The sequence below is a fragment of the Magallana gigas genome, chromosome 7 (assembly GCF_963853765.1).
Source record: "Magallana gigas chromosome 7, xbMagGiga1.1, whole genome shotgun sequence".
Classification (NCBI taxonomy): domain Eukaryota; kingdom Metazoa; phylum Mollusca; class Bivalvia; order Ostreida; family Ostreidae; genus Magallana; species Magallana gigas.
In genome coordinates this window covers 51,218,963-51,241,931 of record NC_088859.1, presented here as the reverse complement: position 1 = coordinate 51,241,931, position 22,969 = coordinate 51,218,963, and the positions used below count along the sequence as shown (strand labels likewise).

The following is a 22,969-nucleotide window of genomic DNA, read 5'->3' as shown; positions in this document are numbered from 1 at the left end:
AAACAAAGCTTGTTCAATACAGGGTACTTGAATCATTGGTTCGATTTGACCCCTGACCTTTTCAGTGTTCAGCTGGGTCATGGAGTAGGATTTCCTCCGTGCCTCAGAATTCTCAGCTGAAAAAAAAAACATCACATTTGACTCAACACACTTATTGCAAGGATGATTTAGAATCTATCGATACAAAAAATCAACAAGTGTTCCCAGCCAATATTTTGCACAACAACTTTAAAAATGTTCAAAGTTTCATCTAGCCTTATATCTTTATCACAGCATTACAGTGACATTAAGTTTTGTACATCTGTTAGCCAAAAAATAAACATGTATTGTTCAACAGTACACTCAAATGAAAGCATGCTATATTGTGAATTCAAATTTTATTATTTAATTTCATTACGATGTCAGCAAACCCGTGAACTACCTTAAGTTAAGTGAACAGGATATTTCTATTTTCACCTCCATTAACATGCTTGTATGTTGTCATTGACAAACAGTTGTACTTATTTTGTCATTGACAAACAGTTGTACTTATTTTGTCGTTGACAAACAGTTGTACTTCTTTTGTCGTTGACAAACAGTTGTACTTATTTTGTCGTTGACAAACAGTTGTACTTGAGCATTTAAGGTGTTGTCTTGTGATTAGAAGTTGTTAATATCCTGACTTGTGTTTCAATAGTAATCTTTTATTCTACCTGCATAAGCAACCCAGTCAAATATTATCAATATTGAGATCATTGTGAAACAAGACTTATGGGCTGTACTCAATAAGACACATTTTCAATTTTGTCAATCAGTAAGCTGTGATAACACACTGTTTTTACTCAACCTCTAGCTGTTTATTCTTTTACTTATCTGAATAATTGTAAAATACAATATACCTATCTGAATAATTCTACAATACAATATATTGTACACTGATTGCTGTACATTAAAATACTTGTCCCAGAAACAGGCAAATATCAGGTTATAAGCCAATAATCACACCTACCTTTATTTTTAGAAAAGTTGTCCATCATGTTTTCAATTTGTTTGACATAGGCGTCTCGCTCATGCCTCACTTCACGGAGAGAATCTTTAAGATTACTAATCTCCTTTTGATATTCGACTATACTCTCTAAAAAGTTCACTGCAAACGAACCAATCATCAAGTTTATTTACTTTTACCAAAAATCATGCTTAATATATCAATATTTTGTTTGTTCAAAAAACATATATATAATTTGTGTGTCCAAAAATATATCTCTTTTATAATCAACTGACTGTGTAAACATTGATAAAAAATTCCATGATATTTCTTTTTATTGCAGAAAATACACCTTTAAAAAATCAACAATAAGCCCATATGCTACATCGCTCACCTGAGCAACAATAGGTATTATAATATCAACTTAACGATTTCCTCTATTTTATTCCCCTATGTATAAATTTGACCCCCACCCCATTGTGGCCCCTCCCTTCCCCTGGGGGTCATGATTTTCACAACTTTCAATCTACACTACATGAGCATGCTTCCACATAAATTTCAGCTTTCCTCTGGCTGAATAGTTTCTGAGAAGACGAGTTTCAAAGATTTACTTTTTTTACTGTTATATATTCCTATGTAAAAACTTGACCCCAAATTGCAGCCCAAACCCAACCCCGGGGGTCATGATTTTCACAACTTTGAATATACATTACCTGAGAATGCTTACATATAAGTTTTAGTTTTCCAGGCCAAATAGTTCTTGAGAAGATTTTTGAAAATTTCTCAAAATTTTTCAATATTTTCTAATTATCTCTCCTTGTATTAGGGTATGTCCTTCATTTTCACAATTTTGATTCCCTTTTGCCTGAGGGTGCTTTGTGCCAAGCTTGGTTGAAATTGGCCCAGTGGTTCTGGAGAAGATGTTGAAAATGTGAAAAGACGGACAAGAGACAAAACGTGATCAGAAAAGCTCACTTGAGCTTTCAGCTCAGATTAGTTTGGAAGAAAAATACTGCGCTGCATACTGTAGATTCCTTATTTTACACGAGTACATAATTCCGCGATTCCACTGTTTTGCATCAAATCACGAGAATATTAAATTGCGATCACCATTTTTTTGTTATAATTTCTTATAGTTCAAACCTGTCTGAGAAATAAAAGCGATACTTTAAAATCTGCAAGGGTAGCCTCTCACGATTTTACGTGGAAATTAATTCCTCGTGATTAATTAGGAATTTACAGTGCTTCTTTCTTCAGTTGTATGTGACTTAAGTTTGAAGTTAAAAATAACATCAAGTACTTACCGCTCTTGTCTTGAGCAAATTGCTTTTCTCGAAAACAATGTCCGAGCTGCGTCTCTAGCTCGTTTTTCTCGAGTAGTAACATTTTCTGCTTCTCTTGAAGCTCCAAGTTTTCTCTCTGAAATCCATTTATTAATCAATCTATAATAAATTTGTTTCAATTGAGCTCATCATTAATCAACAAGAGGCCCTCAGGCCTTGTCAATCACCCGAGTCCCATTTTCCTCAGATTGACTTGTCAGAGAGTCTCATGTTTGCATTTTAAGCTGCATTTTGAAGTCTAAACACTAATCTGAGACTTATCTGACTGTAACCCTACTTTTATTGATTGATGTTTGAAAAATATTCATTTATAAAAAGGAGAATGGGGGGAGGTTTAAAAGTTGGAGGAATCTCAGATTATCTTTACCTTAATAGCTCCAGGGCCAAAAGTTTTGATAATAAGAGACCTACAGGCCTTCAATGGTCAATCTTTTAATCATATTCACAGTATCATTTACCGTATATCTGCTTTTATGGACATCATAACACTGCATTTAGTTTTTCTCAAATATATAGTTGTAAGGCAGCTGTCTTACCTCTAGCTCTAAGTTATTATCCTGGACTATCTTCATCACTTCCTTCATTTCCTGAAACTTCTCATTCAGATCTTTTTTGTGTTCATAGTCGTTCTTCAGCGACTCTGCTAGCTCTGGTAATTTGTACAGCCAGCCTGCGTATACACTCTCCCGATGCTTCAAGTAATCTACAATATTCCAGTGGAGCACTGTAGTGACTAATCTATGAAATGATATGTTTACATGTTCAAGGATCCTAACCTTTGAACAATTTACCCGTGGGTGGAACAGTTTACCTGTGGGTGGAACAGTTTACCTGTGGGTGGAGCAGTTTACCTGTGGGTGGAACAATTTACCTGTAGGTGGAACAGTTTACCTGTGGGTGGAACAGTTTACCTGTGGGTGGAACAGTTTACCTGTGGGTGGAACAGTTTACCTGTGGGTGGAACAGTTTACCTGTGGGTGGAACAGTTTACCTGTAGGTGGAACAGTTTACCTGTAGGTGGAACAGTTTACCTGTGGGTGGAACAGTTAACCTGTGGGTGGAACAGTTTACCTGTGGGTGGAACAGTTAACCTGTGGGTGGAACAGTTTACCTGTGGGTGGAACAGTTAACTTGTGGGTGGAACAGTTTACCTGTAGGTGGAACAGTTTACCTGTAGGTGGAACAGTTTACCTGTAGGTGGAACAGTTTACCTGTAGGTGGAACAGTTAACCTGTGGGTGGGAACAGTTTACCTGTGGGTGGAACAGTTAACTTGTGGGTGGAACAGTTTACCTGTGGATTGAACAGTTTACCTTTGGATTGAACAGTTTACCTGTGGATTGAACAGTTTACCTGTGGGTGGAACAGTTAACCTGTGGGTGGAACAATAACTCTCTTACATATTTACATATGTAGATACGGTACTCAAACTCTACACATACATTTACTTGTGTTCAGTACATTACTCAAACTCTAGATGCACATTTACTTATATCGGTCTTCAAACTTCATGTTATGTACAATACTCAAACTCTAAACACATATTTACTTATGTGGGTCCTCAAACATCACATACACATTTACTTATGTAGGTCCTCAAACATCATATACACATTTACTTATATGGGTCCCCAAACAACATACACATTTGCTTCTGTGGATCCTCAAACTTCATACACATTTACCTGAACTCAAACTTAACACACACACATTTACCTGTGGGTGGATCCCTAACCCTCTCTCACACACATATTTACCCCAAACACACAAACGCATACACACCTGTGGTTGGATCTCTACCCCTCACACATACACACACACACATTTACCTGTGGGTGGATCCCTAACCCTCTCTCACACACATATTTACCCCAAACACACAAACGCATACACACCTGTGGTTGGATCTCTACCCCTCACACATACACACACACACATTTACCTGTGGGTGGATCCCTAACCCTCTCTCACACACATATTTACCCCAAACACACAAACGCATACACACCTGTGGTTGAATCTCTACCCCTCACACATACACACACATACATTTACCTGTGGGTGGTTCTCTAGCATCCTTGTTTGTCACATCTTTGAACACATGAGGATACTCCCATTCTAAAATCTCCAGGAACTTTTTTACTCCATTGTCTCCCTTTGTTTGTAAGATGTCAAGAAAATAACCTACAGCCAGCAAGCAAAAACAGATATAAATGAAAACATTTAGCATCGGTTAATAAAGTTGAATGTTTGCATTGAAAGGTTTAATTTTACATATTATGCAAAAAATATTTAAGGTTGCAAACTGACTTGCCCTTAATGAATATATAGAGGATATCTATATTGTGTGATTTTATATTTGCTTTATCCAATGAGTTGAAATGGTGTATATATTCGCGAGGCTTGCCGAGCGAATATAACCATTTCAACAAGTTGGATAAAGCAAATATAAAATCACACAATTATAGATGTTCTATTTACATGTATCTCATACAATTTCATTTATATTATGAAGCTTTTGAGACAGTCCCTTATATGACCCTTATTTTTCAAAGATTATAAACGATGATGCAACGTTGTGTTATGCGGTTATTGTGACCTTGCGCAATACAATTTAGTACGTCATTTCTGAGATAAATCTAACTGTTTTAATGTAAAGTTTCACTGAAATAAACCTTAAAACAATTTCTTAGCTCTAAATAATTTTTCTTATGGAAATACTGATCAGAAGACTTGAATATTAAATCAAGTTTGTTGACATACACAAAGTTGGGAATGCTCGTTAGTTTGAATTGACTCGAACGAGGAACAATTGTTGATGTTTTATAAAACAAACACTAGCCTTATGATTCGAAATTGAAAATAGTGAATAAGGATGCTTACTGGTGGTGGAATAAAAGTCTTATGAAACATTATTTCGGTAAGTTCTTGTATATAAACACAACCAGAGCGCTCTGTTTTCATCGCGTCGTCAGGATGAACTCCTTGATAGTTAACGTTATTTGTAGTTTTTATAAACTTCACAAAGCAAATTGAAAGTTGAAAGGGTGCTAAACTAATCAAAAAACTTGACAAACAAGAAAAAAGGGTCTTGTGGTTACGGTTATGTATAACTTTGAATAAAAAAATTTAAAAAACCACCCCCTCTCACAATAGCCCCCCCCCCCCCCAGTTCCGACGCCTATGCTACGCAGTTATGTGTTTTTCTTCATATTTGTAATTTAAATCTTTGACAAAATCCATTTTATATCAATTTTTGTAGTAGATATAGTTATGATGAAAGTACTAGCAAATCTTCGAAAATAGGTCACTGAAGCGTTGAAGCTAGAGGCTGTGTCTAAAATAGTTCGGACCAGAAGTATTTGATAAAGCATCACCAGTTTGATATAGCAAAGGTTTATCACACGGGTACTATAAACCACACGTATGAGATAAAAATCATCAAACATGTTGCACAAATGATCTTTTAAATTGTATTGTATTCACCATGTAAATACCAGTTTTACAGTACTGGCCAGATATAGAGCACATTCCACTGTGTATATACAAGTTTTACAGCACTGGCCAGATAAAGAGAACATACCACCACGTAGATATAGCGCACAAACCTGCTTGTTGTCGTCGTGTCGGCTTACTAGAGATTTCCTGCGTGTCATCCATTGAGAGTACCTTCACCTCGCGGAGTTTGTCAAAGAACACCTGGGCGTTGATGTACTTGACAATCTTATAGCGCTTCCTCTCAATCAGCTCTTCAAAAATGTCCTTCTCCTCGTCATCAGACATGGCTGCAGTCTGGTCCAATCAAAGCCGGGTCTTAGGAGCACCAGTAAACACACAATAATCAGGGACAAGCATTGAATCAGATGAAAGGATTACAAAATAATACATGTTCTGCACTCACATCACAGTCTTGCTAAATGAACTTACTGTGGTTTCCTCAATATTCGTTGAATACTTATTTTTGCGGATTTTGTTGTTAATTTGATCCATGAAATTAAATGTTCATTGAAGTGTAATTTTTACTAACAATTGATAGGATTATTGACAACGAATTTAAGTATCCTTGGAAGTGTGATTTTCATTGAATCCATGAAAATTAATACCTATGAATATTAATGAAACCACAGTACATGCACATTTAATGATGGATAGGGAAAGAAGCGGGTGTTTTAATTAAAGAATGAATTGGGGGCAGTTTACGCTTTATAAACCGCGAAGCAGTTTATAAAAAAGTGTAAACTGTTTCAAACCATTTTATATCGTATAAAACTAATAAATATTGAATTCTTTGCTTATAATTGAATTTTTTTACTCTTCATTGTAGATAAAAACGGTCATTTGACTTTTAAAATGACGTTAAATTGTACAAAATTCAAACATAACGTCAGATGTATTGAAATGTTTTTGACGTTAGTCTTACTATGACGTAGGAAACATTCTTTATATGATATAAAATATTTTTTTAGCCAATCAGAAAGCGCATTACAACCAGAATTAAATTATCCAGTCTTTAATCGATTACTTTTGCAATTGTTGATTTGAATTGATACCTGTTTTCCTATGACTCCAAGATACTAGTACATGTATCTAAATGTTGATCCCTATGTCTAGAACTAAAACCTGGCCAATCTTAGACGTGGAACATTCTGTGAAAATAATATGAAATTATAAAATTAAATAAATATCCACTCATGTGAAGATGATTGTTCATTTACGGTATTATTGTCAACCTATTACATCAAAGAGGCTGTAGAGGATGGTGATTCTCTTAAGCCAAGTCAATGACTCTTAACTGATAGCCAAGGGATATCACTCCTGACAGCCAAGGGAAATCACTCCTAACAGCCAAGGGACACCACTCTTTCATTACTTACAACTGACAGCCAAGGGAAATCACTCCTTCATTTCTTACAACTGACAGCCAAGGGAAATCACTCCTCCATTTCTTACAACTGACAGCCAAGGGAAATCACTCCTTTATTACTTATAACTGACAGCCAAGGAAAATCACTCCTTCATTACTTACAACTGACAGCCATGGGAAATCACTCCATTACTTACAACTGACAGCCAAGGGAAATCACTCCATTACTTACAACTGACAGCCAAGAGAAATCACTCTTTCATTTCTTACAACTGACAGCCAAGGGAAATCACTCCTCCATTACTTACAACTGACAGCCAAGGGAAATCACTCCTTCATTTCTTACAACTGACAGCCAAGGGAAATCACTCCTCCATTTCTTACAACTGACAGCCAAGGGAAATCACTCCTTTATTACTTATAACTGACAGCCAAGGAAAATCACTCTTTCATTACTTACAACTGACAGCCATGGGAAATCACTCCATTACTTACAACTGACAGCCAAGGGAAATCACTCCATTACTTACAACTGACAGCCAAGAGAAATCACTCTTTCATTACTTACAACTGACAGCCAAGGGAAATCACTCCTCCATTACTTACAACTGACAGCCAAGGGAAATCACTCCTTCATTTCTTACAACTGACAGCCAAGGGAAATCACTCCTTCATTACTTACAGCTGACAGCAAAGGGAAATCACTCCTTTATTACTTATAACTGACAGCCAAGGAAAATCACTCCTTCATTACTTACAACTGACAGCCATGGGAAATCACTCTTTCATTACTTAAAACTGACAGCCAAGGGAAATCACTCTTTCATTACTTACAACTGACAGCCAAGGGAAATCACTCCTTCATTACTTACAACTGACAGCCAAGGGAAATCACTCCTTCATTACTTACAACTGACAGCCAAGGGAAATCACTCCTTCATTACTTACAACTGACAGCAAAGGGAAATCAATCTTTCATTTCTTACAACTGACAGCCAAGGGAAATCACTCCTTCATTACTTACAACTGACAGCCATGGGAAATCACTCTTTCATTACTTAAAACTGAGAGCCAAGGGAAATCACTCTTTCATTACTTACAACTGACAGCCAAGGGAAATCACTCCTCCATTACTTATAACTGACAGCCAAGGGAAATCACTCCTTCATTACTTACAACTGACAGCCATGGGAAATCACTCTTTCATTACTTATAACTGACAGCCAAGGGAAATCACTCCTCCATTACTTATAACTGACAGCCAAGGGAAATCACTCCTTCATTACTTACAACTGACAGCCAAGGGAAATCACTCCTTCATAACTTACAACTGACAGCCAAGGGAAATCACTCCTTCATAACTTACAACTGACAGCCAAGGGAAATCACTCCTTCATTACTTACAACTGACAGCCAAGGGAAATCACTCCTTCATAACTTACAACTGACAGCCAAGGGAAATCACTCCTTCATAACTTACAACTGACAGCCAAGGGAAATCACTCCTTTATTGAGGCAACAAGCTGATTGTTATCATTCCAACTATAAATTCCATATCTTGTGTCACCAATGGGAAATGCATGATGCAATCTATTTATCCACATACTATGTCAGACATCACAGAATCAACTCTTTTGTGTTGATTAAGTTTAACAAATTACCTGTTTTAAGAGGAACATCACAGAATCAACTCCTTTTTGTTGATTAAGTTTCACAAATTACCTGTTTTAAGAGGTACATCACAGAATCAACTCCTTTTTGTTGATTAAGTTTAACAAATTATCTGTTATAAGAGGTTCATCACAGAATCAACTCCTTTGTGTTGATTTAGTTTTACAAATTATCTGTTATAAGAGGTACATCACAGAATCAACTCCTTTGTGTTGATTAAGTTTAACAAATTACCTGTTTTAAGAGGTACATCACAGAATCAACTCCTTTGTGTTGATTAAGTTTAACAAATTACCTGTTATAAGAGGTACATCACAGAATCAACTCCTTTGTGTTGATTAAGTTTTACAAATTATCTGTTTTAAGAGGTACATCACAGAATCAACTCCTTTGTGTTGATTAAGTTTTACAAATTATCTGTGTTAAGAGGTACATCACAGAATCAACTCTTTTGTGTCGTTTAAGAGATACATCAATATCTTTGTCAGCCGTAGGATGGCAGTAGTTCAATATTTAATGCCATGATTATATATAACTCGATTTATGATTGAAAATTTAAGCAAAATCACCCACCTAATTACCCACATTGTTTACCTACTTCCCTCATTGAAAACAACCCAGATTACATACTTCCATCTGGGAAATAAAAATATTTTCACAACAAACATCGTAAAACAATGGAAACTAATACTTACTGTACCAGTACTTTAACAAGAATTGACAAATAAGTGGGTTTTAAGTAACTGTTGTATTATCTTGAGAGCACTGTATGATTGGTCCAGAGAGTAGATTGTGAGGGTGGGCCGCAATGGGGGAAGAGGAGACTAGTGCATGTTGGTGTTTTCTACTTAATATTTATATTAATACACTGTCAAAGAAATAACTGTATCAAATTATCCATTATCTTAGATATTGGATTATCATTGAATTTTTCTTGAAATTTAATTTGGTAATAAGAAACATATCTGAACTGTCAAATAAATTACTGTATCAAATTACCCATTATCTTAGATATCACTGAATTTTCTTGAAATTTTGGTAATAATTAAGAAACATGCCTGAATAAAAAGAAAAAGAAAATTCCAAACCTTTACACAAACAGTAACCCGGCATTGACTCTTGTATCAACATTGTATGGGATTTAACTACAGGAAATAATTCAAAAAATAAAAGTGCAATCCCTGTAAGTAACTATGCAAAAGGTTTTGAAAGAATTGTTTACTTGACATAGTGATATAACAACGGTTATTTATGCTGTGTATAAAAGTAACCTATTTGTTGCTAAATCCCACATTGTTTATTTTCATGATAAATATCTATTTTCCCCCTCTTCTCACATGGTCTGATATGCTCTATTTGAACTCCCATTAAGTGGGCACACATAGTGGGGGTGTTTCTTATTAATCACACAGAGAGGTACCTTGTTTAAGAACAAAATAGGAAAGTTTAAATAAAAATGTTGTTTTAGAACAAAATAGGAAAGTTTAAATAAAAATGTTGTTTTAGAACAAAATAGGAAAGTTTAAATAAAGATGTTGTTTTAGAACAAAATAGGAAAGTTTAAATAAAAATGTTGTTTTAGAACAAAATAGGAAAGTTTAAATAAAGATATGACTGTAAATTTAATGTATCTCTTGTGAACTACTTCAATTATTCTATCACATACATTTGAGGAAAATTTGTTGATAAAAAGCACAAAAATCTCAAAACTACTGTACAGTATTTTTACCTTCTATAAACTAACTGTAAATGATTACATTTATCTTTATATTTTAGCTTTTTTGGCAGAAAACAGCTAATTCTAACTGTAAATGATTACATTTATCTTTATATTTTAGCTTTTTTGGCAGAAAACAGCTAATTCTAAATCCAGTACATTGCAAAAAACTATGATCCATGTATATATATATTTTACATATATATAAAATTATATATCAATTCAGAAAAATACACTTAAATCAAATCTACATCTATGGTGGCAAACTCAAAATTCTGCAAAGTATTGAACATGCTAAACATTATATGTTTATAGTACCTAAGCCTCCATCTGCAAAGTTTTAAATACAGTAGATTCCTAAATATATGCGAGGGATTACTTTTCGCGAAAAATCGCAAGAAATATACCTTGCCGATTTTAAAATCTTGCTTTTATTTTCTGCGAGTTGAAAGTTAAAAGAGATTAGGATAAAAGTTCTGCATCGCCCATATATCTTTTAAAGACATTTAACCTCCCTTCTATTGTTTATATAAGATGACCCCCACATGTTGTGTCTGTCTGGGAATCCTCATCAGTTTTCACATACAAGTATACAACTGCTATTTGTACCGTAAGTTATCAATATTTCAATTACTTTGAAAACCTGCATCAGGTAGCTAGACTATGATAAGGCTTTAAGAACAGTAACTCTCATTTTTTTTATCTTAATTTCACCATTGCAATAAATTGTTTCTTACTACATAAAGCACTGAAATTTTTAAAGTAAATAGATAAATGACCCTCAGATGCTCAACATCAAATAATATTCACAAACCAAAATAATACCTTTACTAGTACAGCAATAAATTTTCCAATCTCCATCTCCTTAATTTTCGAAGATTAAATGAAAATCACATTTCAATTTGTGGCCATTTAATTTCCTGGATCATCTCAACAATGAAATGTGGTATTAGATGAATATTGAGGAAACCAAGGTAACCTTGACCACTGAACACGGTGAATGAACAAAGTTTCATATGACCTCTTCATCTGATTAATATTCTCTATCAAAAATATTCCCTCGATTTAAATACTGAAGCCTATATTTCATACACTGTTTATATAGTGACACAGAGAGCCGTAGCAGTGTCTGAAAGAATATACCATGGATATCTACCGGTATCTGATCCTGGTTAAAAATAAATCATGAGAGCACGCGTCAATACACGGATGGCGGTAAATAATTAACTCTGATAAAATCTTTTACTGACGGTTACTGGAGTATTAAAGCTGTTTGTTTAATCAAATTAAAGCATTTTAAAAGCCCTGCAATTTAATGCATCGCTTGAAGGTACGTCATAAGTTTTTAAAACAACAAGTACCTGACAGTGTAAACTTTAAATTTAAAACAAAGCAACCGGAGAAATATCGCCAGAGGAGAGAATGTACAGGTGATATAACTCATCAAGATAATATGATTGAAATGGCATGAGAAAAACCCACACTCATTTTTCACTTGAGTACCCAGTAATATCATGTATTGCACATTGCAGAAGAAACAAATACTGTACACAGGGAAATATTTGCCCCTATTTTACTTTTGCCCATTTTGCCCCTTGATGTCAGCAGGCAAAGGCCTATGTGCGGTTTTATGCATTTTTGCCTCCTAAATTACGGTTTTTTAAAAAGCTTCAAAAATAAGGTAGAAGATAGTTGAAATCATATCGGAAATAAGTGTGAAAAAGGTTGTCTCCACAGTGACGTCATAATGTAGGAATGATGTCATGAAGATTGTCTTATTTTGATAAATTGATGTTTTGTAGCAAAATATGGGTGTTTTCGGAGTGTTTACAACTGGGAAACATCGAGCTCAGGCTTGCTCAAGTACCACTTTTTAGTATGTTTTGTATATATGTGTAAAGAAAACCATATCTTAAAATTGTACTTGAGCTGACCTGCACTCTATACTTCCGAATGCAAAATATAAAGAAAAAATGACGATATTTTCATTTGTTTGCAAAAGTGCGGGAATTTGGTCATTTAAGTGACGTCATAGAAAAACAGCGACTGAGCAATGATGACTAAAATCAAGATTAAAGTGATAGGCATTCTCTGTAGAATGATTTATGAAGATTTGATTTTCATACGACACTATTTAGAAATTGGTTAAAATTGGGGGCAGATATTTGACCATACTGCACATAGCCCTGTAAGACTTGGCTAACTCTAAATGTCTCAAATTATCTCTGACTCTTTAAATAAAAACAACTTTGGGTGAATTCAAGACTGTTTGCAAATGTAGACGGGTGAAAATTACACGGGGTGAAAATAACTATGTCTACAGTATTATGTAAACCCTGCAAGTATCATCTGTAAAAAGTCAGCTAACATTAACTCTGCTACCCTTGTTTTCCATAAGCAAGTAGAGAGTGAAATATATTATTGATATTCTTCATAACAACATTCTAATCATATAAAACTTTTTCAGTTATGCATTGAACATTTTCCCCCTGAAATTCAGTATTTCATGAGTAGACTACCAAGCCATACAGACTATGGAATACAAACTATGCCATACAAAAAGCATAAAAATCCTAATCATGATTTTTATCTATTTTTAACACTTTGATCACTGAGCTTAATGAATATTTGGGAAGCGCATCTTTTAGACATTTTAATCTGATTATCTCCCCTGCTACTCCCACCAGTGACATTTTAATCTGATTATCTCCCCTCCTACTCCCACCAGTGAGTAGTAGCAATCTTCAATAATGTATCAACAATACAAACATATCGTATCAATGACATAAACATATAGATACTGTATTACTTCAAGATCAAACAAAAACAAACGCCAAGATCCTTAGAAAGACAAAACAAAGTTCATAACCTCTAGCCACACAAAAAATACACAAACACTAATATTGGAAAAATAGGACACAAGTTATTACAACAATGCTATCAATCTTGTTTGTGGTACCTTAATTTCAATAAAAAAATTTTACTCTCTTTGTAGAGAATGATAAGTAATTGTACAAGGGTTCACACTAATCTGTTTGTGTCTTTAGTATTTGGCCAACCCTATAACTATAAAATATAGAAATGTGGTTGTCAAGTAAGGAGACAAACAGACTGTGACATTATCGATAAGTTTCTTTAATTTATGATGGAAAACTTTTACTGAAGGAGGTCTGCAATCAACAACACATGTCAAACATGTATACATGTAATACTATATACTATTTACAATGATGAAAGCATGCATGTAGCATCAGTGAGGGGGGCAATGAACTTTTTTCTAAAATAAATCTAAAAAAAATATCTTAAAAAAGCCAACTAGCTGTCCTTTCTCCACTTTTGAAACATTACATATGTGCCATTAAAACATTTGTATTTGTATATGATATGATATTGTGACCCAATATAAGATCAAACAATTCCCCTTCTCCAATGGATTAGGTACAGCCTATTTGATATCTGAGGCCTAAAATTGTCGAAGTTTTGGGGGTATGAACCCCCCCTACCCCCCCCCCCCCCCCCCACCACCACCACCCCCTCCCCCTTTTAGCCCCAAAAATACACAATAACTTGACTCCTCCTGATCAATGGGACCAATTTGGAAACTGTTGTGAAATTATACAAGCGTGCTGTATAAATGACCGTTGTCAAACTATCGTACACACAATGCTCAATTAAACATGTATTTTAATCATTACCCATGCATATCATCACCGCAGACGCAGTGTACCGGTGTACCAATGAAGAATTTACCTGAATTTGACATGTCATGAATTGAGCACTAATGGCTGCATTCAATATCGACTGATTTATGTAGAAGTCCCGTCGTTCGTTTATTCATTCATTGATGCACGCTGTGGTAGCTGTGGTTTTCTTCCCCGAAGTTCAAAACTTCCTGATTGACCATTTTTGTTCCCCGAATGTCGATCCCGATTTAAAAAAAAAACTCCCCTCTTTTCCACCCTTATATAACGTGGAGACATATTTAAACAGATAAAATTTTAATCTCGTTAAAACGACGATTTTGAAGCCAGACATTAGGTTTATAATTTTACAAAAGTATGCATTGTATAATTAGGTTCTGACATTAAACATATCAGAAAAATCGTCTGCATTTTATAAATTGTTTGAACCTGGATCATATAAAAAAAATTAGTAGGAGGAGCCAGCGACCCGGATATAGACCTGTCATCTAATTTATATTATAAATGACGTCATGCGTTGTAGATAAGATAATCTACTTCATTATACGGGAAACGTGTAGGAAAACCCGCACATCTTTAGACCTGTTATATAAAATTCAGACATCACTTTTTGTAGGGGGGGGGGGGGGGGGGCAGAATGATCCAAAAGAAAAAAAAACATCTTCGCTAGCCAAGGGTTTCTGTGTGCGGATCAGAAACCCTTGTCTGGCGAAGTTAAAAAAAATAAAACCCTACTCTACTCCACCAATGTCAACTTTTTGCAAATTTATGGAAAATATTTTCTGCGAGAAAAAGTGGGGGGGGAATTAATAACCCAAGTTTTTGTATATGTTATGTTACACCGTAGAACTAATGGGTTTCTTACGCGTTTCACCACAGATTTTCTTAATGTTACACCATTTACCGAGGTTTAATGTATTTAGAAATTCTGCCAGATCCCACCATGTTGATAATTAAGACTCACAAGTCGGTCATTTCATTGCAAGTAGAAAGTAATCTTAAATCATAAATCCTCAGCTGCATATCTTTATTTGGTTAATGATTTGGTGGGATTTTTTTAATATCAATTTATTCGATTACCAATTGGGGGCCATCAAACACTATTTATTATACAAAAAATTCTTTTTCGTGGAATTTAGTAAAATGTTTAACTATAGAGGAGAATAATTTATAATATTTGTGTAGTTTCATCAATACATGATTATCTTCTTACTCCTCATCATATATAATAGAATTCCACCACAAATTGTTTTATATCTTCTTGCTTCGGAATGCTGATGCTCAAGAGTTGATGTCCAATTTTGTCCATCAAAACCATTTCACTAATGTAAGCCAGTTGAATAATATACGTAAGATTTTTTTAATTGTCCATATCTATAGGCACGTAGCATCGGGGGAGGGGGGGGGGGGGGCAGGTGGGCATGTAAAAAATTGAATTGAAAATAAGGAAGTAAACGTTGAAATTGAAGTTAAAGTAATACTTGCTGCCCCCCCCCCCCCCCCCCCCCCCGGGCTACGTGCCTGATCTATGTCGTTTATATATATTTGTGAAGGCGTATAAACAAGGAAGAGAAAAATGCAATATTTGAGTTGAAAGCGTGTCAATAGGAAACAGATATAAACATCCTGGTGTGCTCCGCCAAGAGTTGAAGGGAAGAGAGGCGGGTGATAACCTCTTCATTGATGGGTAGTGAAGGAGACCGTGATAGCATATACATGTATAACCTCTTCATCGGTGGGTAGTGAAGGAGACCGTGGTAGGGTATACATGTATAACCTCTTCATTGGTGGGTAGTGAAGGAGACCGTGGTAGCGTATACACGTATAACCTCTTACATTGGTGGGTAGTGAAGGAGACCGTGGTAGCGTATACACGTATAACCTCTTCATTGGTGGGTAGTGAAGGAGACCGTGGTAGGGTATACACGTATATAACCTCTTCATTGGTGGGTAGTGAAGGAGACCGTGGTAGCGTATACACGTATAACCTCTTCATTGGTGGGTAGTGAAGGAGACCGTGGTAGCGTATACACGTATAACCTCTTCATTGGTGGGTAGTGAAGGAGACCAAGGTAGCATATACATGTATAACCTCTTCATCGGTGGGTAGTGAAGGAGACCGTGGTAGGGTATACACGTATAACCTCTTCATTGGTGGGTAGTGAAGGAGACCGCGGTAGCGTATACACGTATAACCTCTTCATTGGTGGGTAGTGAAGGAGACCGTGGTAGGGTATACACGTATAACCTCTTCATTGGTGGGTAGTGAAGGAGACCGTGGTAGCGTATACACGTATAACCTCTTCATTGGTGGGTAGTGAAGGAGACCGTGGTAGCGTATATATAACCTCTTCATTGGTGGGTAGTGAAGGAGACCGTGGTAGCATATACATGTATAACCTCTTCATTGGTGGGTAGTGAAGGAGACCGTGGTAGGGTATTCATGTACATAACCTCTTCATTGGTGGGTAGTGAAGGAGACCGCGGTAGCGTATACACGTATAAACTCTTCATTGGTGGGTAGTGAAGGAGACCATGGTAGGGTGTACACGTATAACCTCTTCATTGGTGGGTAGTGAAGGAGACCGTGGTAGCGTATACACATATAACCTCTTCATTGGTGGGTAGTGAAGGAGACCGTGGTAGCGTATACACGTATAACCTCTTCATTGGTGGGTAGTGAAGGAGACCGTGGTAGGGTATACATGTACATAACCTCTTCATTGGTGGGTAGTGAAGGAGACCGCGGTAGCGTATACACGTATAAACTCTTCATTGGTGGGTAGTGAAGGAGACCATGGTAGGGTGTACACGTATAACCTCTTCATTGGTGGGTAGTGAAGGAGACCGTGGTAGCGTATACACATATAACCTCTTCATTGGTGGGTAGTGAAGGAGACCGTGGTAGCGTATACATGTATAAAGGAGACCGCGGTAGCGTATACACGTATAAACTCTTCATTGGTGGGTAGTGAAGGAGACCATGGTAGGGTGTACACGTATAACCTCTTCATTGGTGGGTAGTGAAGGAGACCGTGGTAGCGTATACACATATAACCTCTTCATTGGTGGGTAGTGAAGGAGACCGTGGTAGCGTATACACGTATAACCTCTTCATTGGTGGGTAGTGAAGGAGACCGTGGTAGCGTATACACATATAACCTCTTCATTGGTGGGTAGTGAAGGAGACCGTGGTAGCGTATACACGTATAAACTCTTCATTGGTGGGTAGTGAAGGAGACCGTGGTAGCGTATACACATATAACCTCTTCATCGGTGGGTAGTGAAGGAGACCGTGGTAGGGTATACACGTATAACCTCTTCATTGGTGGGTAGTGAAGGAGACCGTGGTAGCGTATACACGTATAACCTCTTCATTGGTGGGTAGTGAAGGAGACCGTGGTAGCGTATACATGTATAAAGGAGACCGTGGTAGCGTATACATGTATAAAGGCCTACTACTATTATATGATTAAACAAGCGTGTATATGTAGGTATAAAATTGCCAAAACCTTCAAACCTATCTTAGAGAGACTTAAAGAGAGCAATTTTGATTTCCATCTACATCTTTGGCTCTGTGTAAGGGCCGAGGTGTTCCGGATGTATTCCAGCAATGCATTCTAAATCCGTATTTTCCCTTTAATTTCGCATAATTTTCTTAATAATGTCTGGCTTCTTAATAAACATAATACCTTCATTTATGTAAGGGAAAACTTGTTACAAGTTGACTGGTGGATGTAAAGGAGGTAGAGGACAATTTTCCATTTAAAAAATCAGGCTATTATACTAGTTAGCTCATCTGAGCCGATGTTTAAGTGTATGGCACGCCATATTCACAAAAATGAGTTAATCACAGTTTCACAGTCGATACACTAGGTTTAGCGGTTGTAAACTATGGTTTACGGACAGAAAACTTTAGTAAACGACGATAATCTATATTTCACATCCATTTTAACGCGATCATATATGTTTCAGAAGTGTAAAACTATAATCAACACTGAAAACAAACAATTCCAGTTGCATGACATAGTTTATCTGATAAATATAGTTTTACGATTGTGAAATTATAATTAACAACTATTAATCATAGTTAACGAATGCAAATTAAAGTTTACAGATGTGAATATATATATATATCGGCAAAATTCATCGTTAACGTTATTTACAGACAGATAAACTTGGATTATAATTCAAAAACTATAGTTTACAACCGTTAAATATGGTTTTGCAGATGAAAACTATAGTTAACGGATCGTTAATTATAGTTAACGAATCGTTAACTATAGTTTACGGTTCGCAAAACTATAGTTAACAATAAATTATTGTTAACTATAGTTTAGCATTCGTAAACTAAAGTTAACAGTCGATGAACCAAGTTTATCATCTGTGAAACTTTATTAAACGCCATTAATCTATATTTCACATCTGTAAACCCAATCAACGTGATCATCTATGCAATAAAGATTTGCACGAATCGTTAACTATAGTTAACAGTTCGCAAAACTAAAGTTAACAATGAACAATTGTTAATTATAGTTTATCGTTCGTAAACTATAGTTAACAGTCGATAAACCAAGTTTATCATCTGTGAAACTTTTTTTAGCGCTGTTAATCTATATTTCACACCTGTAAACCATAGTTAACGCGATCATCTATGTTTTAGAAGTGAAAAACTATAGTTTACACTGAATAAAGCCATTTGCGATTGCATAACATAATTTATCTGATAAATATAGTCTTAAGATTTTATAATATGATTAACAACTCTTAACTATAGTTAACGAATTTAAATATTAGTTCAGGGATGTGAATCAATATCTATCAGCAAAATCTATTGTTAACGTTATTTGAAGACAGATAAACTTATATCATCATTCGTAAACTATAGTTTACAACCGTTTAAATATAAATTTACAGAAGAAAACTATGTATATATAGTTAACGAGTTGTTAACTATAGTTTGTGGTTCGTAAACTATAGTTAACAGTCGATAAATCTAATTTATCAAATGTGAAACGATGTTTGGCTCATTTTTGTGAATTTGACGTGCCATCCAACTGAGCTTTTCTTTTCAATTGCAAAATTTGTTCATGTCTGTCGTCGGCGTCGTTGTCGTTAACTTTTCACATTTCCATAATATTCTCCAGAACCACTGCGCAATTTTCAACCAAACTTGGCGCAAAGCATCCATAGGGGAAGGTCTTTTAGTTTGTTCAAATAAAGGGTGAGGTTCCACTTTAAAAGGGAGATAATTTAGAATTATTGAAAATTTGTTGGTATTTTTATTAAATCAATTGGCCAGAGACGCTGTTACTTTTTTGAAACCGTGAACCATCTCAAAAATCCATAAAACGAAACACACAATCAAAGCAGAGCAACACGGACCTCCAAATAGATAGAAGAAGGATCAGGGCTGCATTTTACAAAAGAACTTACGACAAAGTCGTAAATATTAACAGTTTCATAAAATGATCTTTAAAGAACAAAATTGACATAAAACCATTTGTTTACAAATATTTTAATTACCATAATTATATTTTCCAGCCATAAGAAAAAAATCATTCATTAGTTGAGGATTTATTAGCATTCGTTATTTTGGTCTTAAGTCGTAAGTTCTTTTGTAAAACGCAGCCCTGGTGCCTAGGAGGAGTGAGCATCCTCTGCTGACCGGTCACACCCGCCGTGTGCTCTTTGTCGTAATCGGGGGAAAACCCCCGGAAGAGTCCGTAAACAATTAGGTTATTAATTATGGTCTAACAATTAGAATGAAAAACGTCAGGCAGCATGCGACCCAGTGGAAGATTGTATTTGCTGATTATGTCGTTGTATCGACCATAGAACTCACGAAAAGATGACTTCAAACGAGACTGTTGATAGTCCTGTTTTATCAACTTGTTTGTCAGTAGCTTGCTTCGCCTTAGAAACTGTTCATATGAAGCGCATGCCCTTGCGTATCGAATCAACTGAGAGACTAAAACACCATATGCAGGTGATGAAGGTATATTGCTACATAAGTAAGGAAAGTTGACTATAAAAAAACTGAAGTCATCGCGTTTATAGGAATATATATACTGGTAAATAAAAAAATCTTTTAAAATCTTCTTCTTATAAAGACGAATTTGCCAGAAAAACTGGAACTGGTGTGAAAGCATCCTTTGGTAACAAAAATTAAAGTTTCTTAAATCATGATCCCAGGGGTTAGGGTGGGGCAACACAGGGGTCGAATTTTTACATAAAATATATAGAGAGAAAAATCTTTGAAAATATTGATCTTCTTAAAATTCCCAAAAACCAATTGGTCAGACTAGCTGTAACTTCTGTTAAAGCATCTATAGGTAATTTGTTAAAATCATGATCCCAGGGGTGAGGATGGGGCAACAATGGGTGGTGGTTAAATTTTTACATACGATATAAACTTGATTATTCTGAAAAACTCAAATGTTATGTAATATATGGTATTACTTATATGCAAGCATCTTGACATTTGTTGATTTTCAATCGTTATATAGATTACGGTCCTTTATAATTCTGGGGCCTCACAAGGGGTTCAAAGTTTGATGTAGTTTATATTTATCTGAACAATAATCGATCTACTTGCCCTTCTTGATCTTGATCTTCTTGAGAACTGCAATGGTCAGAATGTAATATGACTCTGAAATCATCCACCAACAAAAGGGGCTCAATTTACATGTATTTATGACTCCATAAAGCAGATTTTATCATGGTTGTTTTTGCTCAGGTGAGCAATGTGGCCCATGGGCCTCTTGTTCTCCTTCTTTTTCATTAAATAACGGGGAAATTCGAACGCGTACGTTTTGTAAAGCGTTTGAATCCGCGCATGTTACGTCGCATCTCCGCATTTGGGCGAAGATCTCTGCGAGTGCAAATTAAGGTTTCGAAGGCAAAGGGGCGAAAAAGCAAAGATGCGAGGGTAAAAGTTTGAAGTTGGCGAAAAAGAGGCGTAATATCGCTTTTCGCCTTTATAACCTTGCACTATAGCTTTAATTCCCAATTCGCAAAAGTTCCATCTTTATTGACGAACGTTTAGCAAGTATTCGTGTGTTTTGTTTATAGCTTTTACATCAGACCGATGTAGGGACATGGAATGACATGGATTGAATCTTTGTCTTGCATGAACAAGCGGACAGCCCAATAATTGGGCAACTTGGCTCACATGGAGTTACACCACAGTAACTTTGTCGTGACTTTTATTCTTGTAAGACTGATTCCCGAGGATAAAGCAATTTTTCTCACGATTCAATCGGCAATTCTGAATAAGTGCTAAGAGGCTTGCATGCGGTTACCATTGTTTTTTTGTTGTTGTTGACATACAACCATGTACTAGTATTCATTTCAAGGATGTACATGTCATTGTTTCTTTGTTAATAGAAAACATCAATCAATGATGTTTACTGATCATCGGCTTAAAAAATTAGGAGTTTTTTCTGTATTCTTCTGATTGATTAAATGATTTCATTATTATGGTCTATGATCCCTCTCTCTCTCTCTCTCTCTCTCTCTCTCTCTCTCTCTCTCTCTCTCTCTCTCTCTCTCTAATAGGCACCAAACCAAGCACACCCCCTTAAATTTTTAAAAACCCTGCTTTTTATAATCACATGCGTTACAAACTGTACCATCCCCCACATTGCTTTTGACAAGGCAAAAAAATCAAGTTTTATATAGCGACTAATTGACTTATTTTAAGACATACAATTCATCTGCCACCTAACCCCCCCCCCCCCCCTCCTATCATCCTTCCCCTTTGTTTGCAAAGTAATTTTGAAGAGGTGATACATGTAATTTGTTATTGGGCTTGATAGAACTATGAGTTTTTACTGTTTATCATAAGGACATTAATGAACAAATTTCACCAGTTTATTCAAGATGACAAAAGATTAAGTCGAACGAGCCGAGCGATTTACATTTGCGGAACATTGTGGTTAAAAATGACTTCTTTAAAAACTTAGATATGAAATATCTGCCGTTTTTCTATGTTTTTTAATATATTTCATCAGTGCGTACTATCTGTTAAAATATATTACTATAGCCAGGCATACTCCTTAAACTATTGAAAAATATAGTTCCATTCGATCATGATCAGCATATTCAATTTTTTTTTTTTTAGAATATCGATGTATTTATGTACTACATGTAAGAAAACAAAATAAATTTTTAAAATGAGAAGTATTCATATTCCTATTATTTATAATTTTAAAGTTGAATATCTTGAATATGGGGTAACTCACATCAATGATTTTGATATTTGGCGTACCAATTATTTCAAAATCATTTTAAATAAAAAAAGCTAGGAAAATGGTATATAAAAAATTATTAATATATATATATTCCAGACTACTTAAACATTTTACGTGAAGTACATTATAATCTTTTGCGAATTTTACGATAAATATATAGGCTATATAAAAGAAAAAGACATTGAATGCCGCAAGTAGTATATACATGTATTTCATGCATATGTGCATTGATTTTATTGTGTTGATATTCTCAATATCTTCGGTCATTGACATTCCGTGAACCTTTGAAAAAAATGGCACAGGTTAATGGACCTTTGCTAGAGGCAAGCAAGTCAGTGAAAAATATATATAAACTTAAAAAAAAGAGAAAAAAAAGAAGAGAGAACTAGACGATTGATTGCCTAATTAATGCAGAGCGAGAAAAACGATTGGTCTAGCGTGGGGACGCCTCTTTA

General features: G+C 35.6%; 1 protein-coding gene across 8 annotated transcripts in view; it reads right to left on the bottom strand.

Annotated features, from left to right (window-relative positions):
- LOC105330174 (caspase recruitment domain-containing protein 14) overlaps window positions 1-14,490 on the bottom strand; it is a 52,223-nt gene extending 37,733 nt beyond the window's left edge. For 6 of the 8 annotated variants that reach the window (XM_066065343.1, XM_066065335.1, XM_066065341.1 and 3 more), the window contains exons 1-8: window positions 14,309-14,490; window positions 6,857-6,952; window positions 5,915-6,119; window positions 4,362-4,490; window positions 2,844-3,010; window positions 2,269-2,383; window positions 989-1,126; window positions 58-116 (exon numbers count right to left, since the gene is read on the bottom strand). In XM_066065343.1, coding sequence (XP_065921415.1) covers window positions 58-116; window positions 989-1,126; window positions 2,269-2,383; window positions 2,844-3,010; window positions 4,362-4,490; window positions 5,915-6,089 — 783 coding nt within the window. In that variant the 5' untranslated portion in view covers window positions 6,090-6,119; window positions 6,857-6,952; window positions 14,309-14,490. Of the gene's footprint in view, window positions 1-57; window positions 117-988; window positions 1,127-2,268; window positions 2,384-2,843; window positions 3,011-4,361; window positions 4,491-5,914; window positions 6,132-6,856; window positions 6,953-11,383; window positions 11,612-14,308 lie in introns of those variants that run through there. The other 2 variants (XM_066065339.1, XM_066065336.1) reach the window with 2 other exon arrangements.
- Window positions 14,491-22,969: the final 8,479 nt, after the last annotated feature.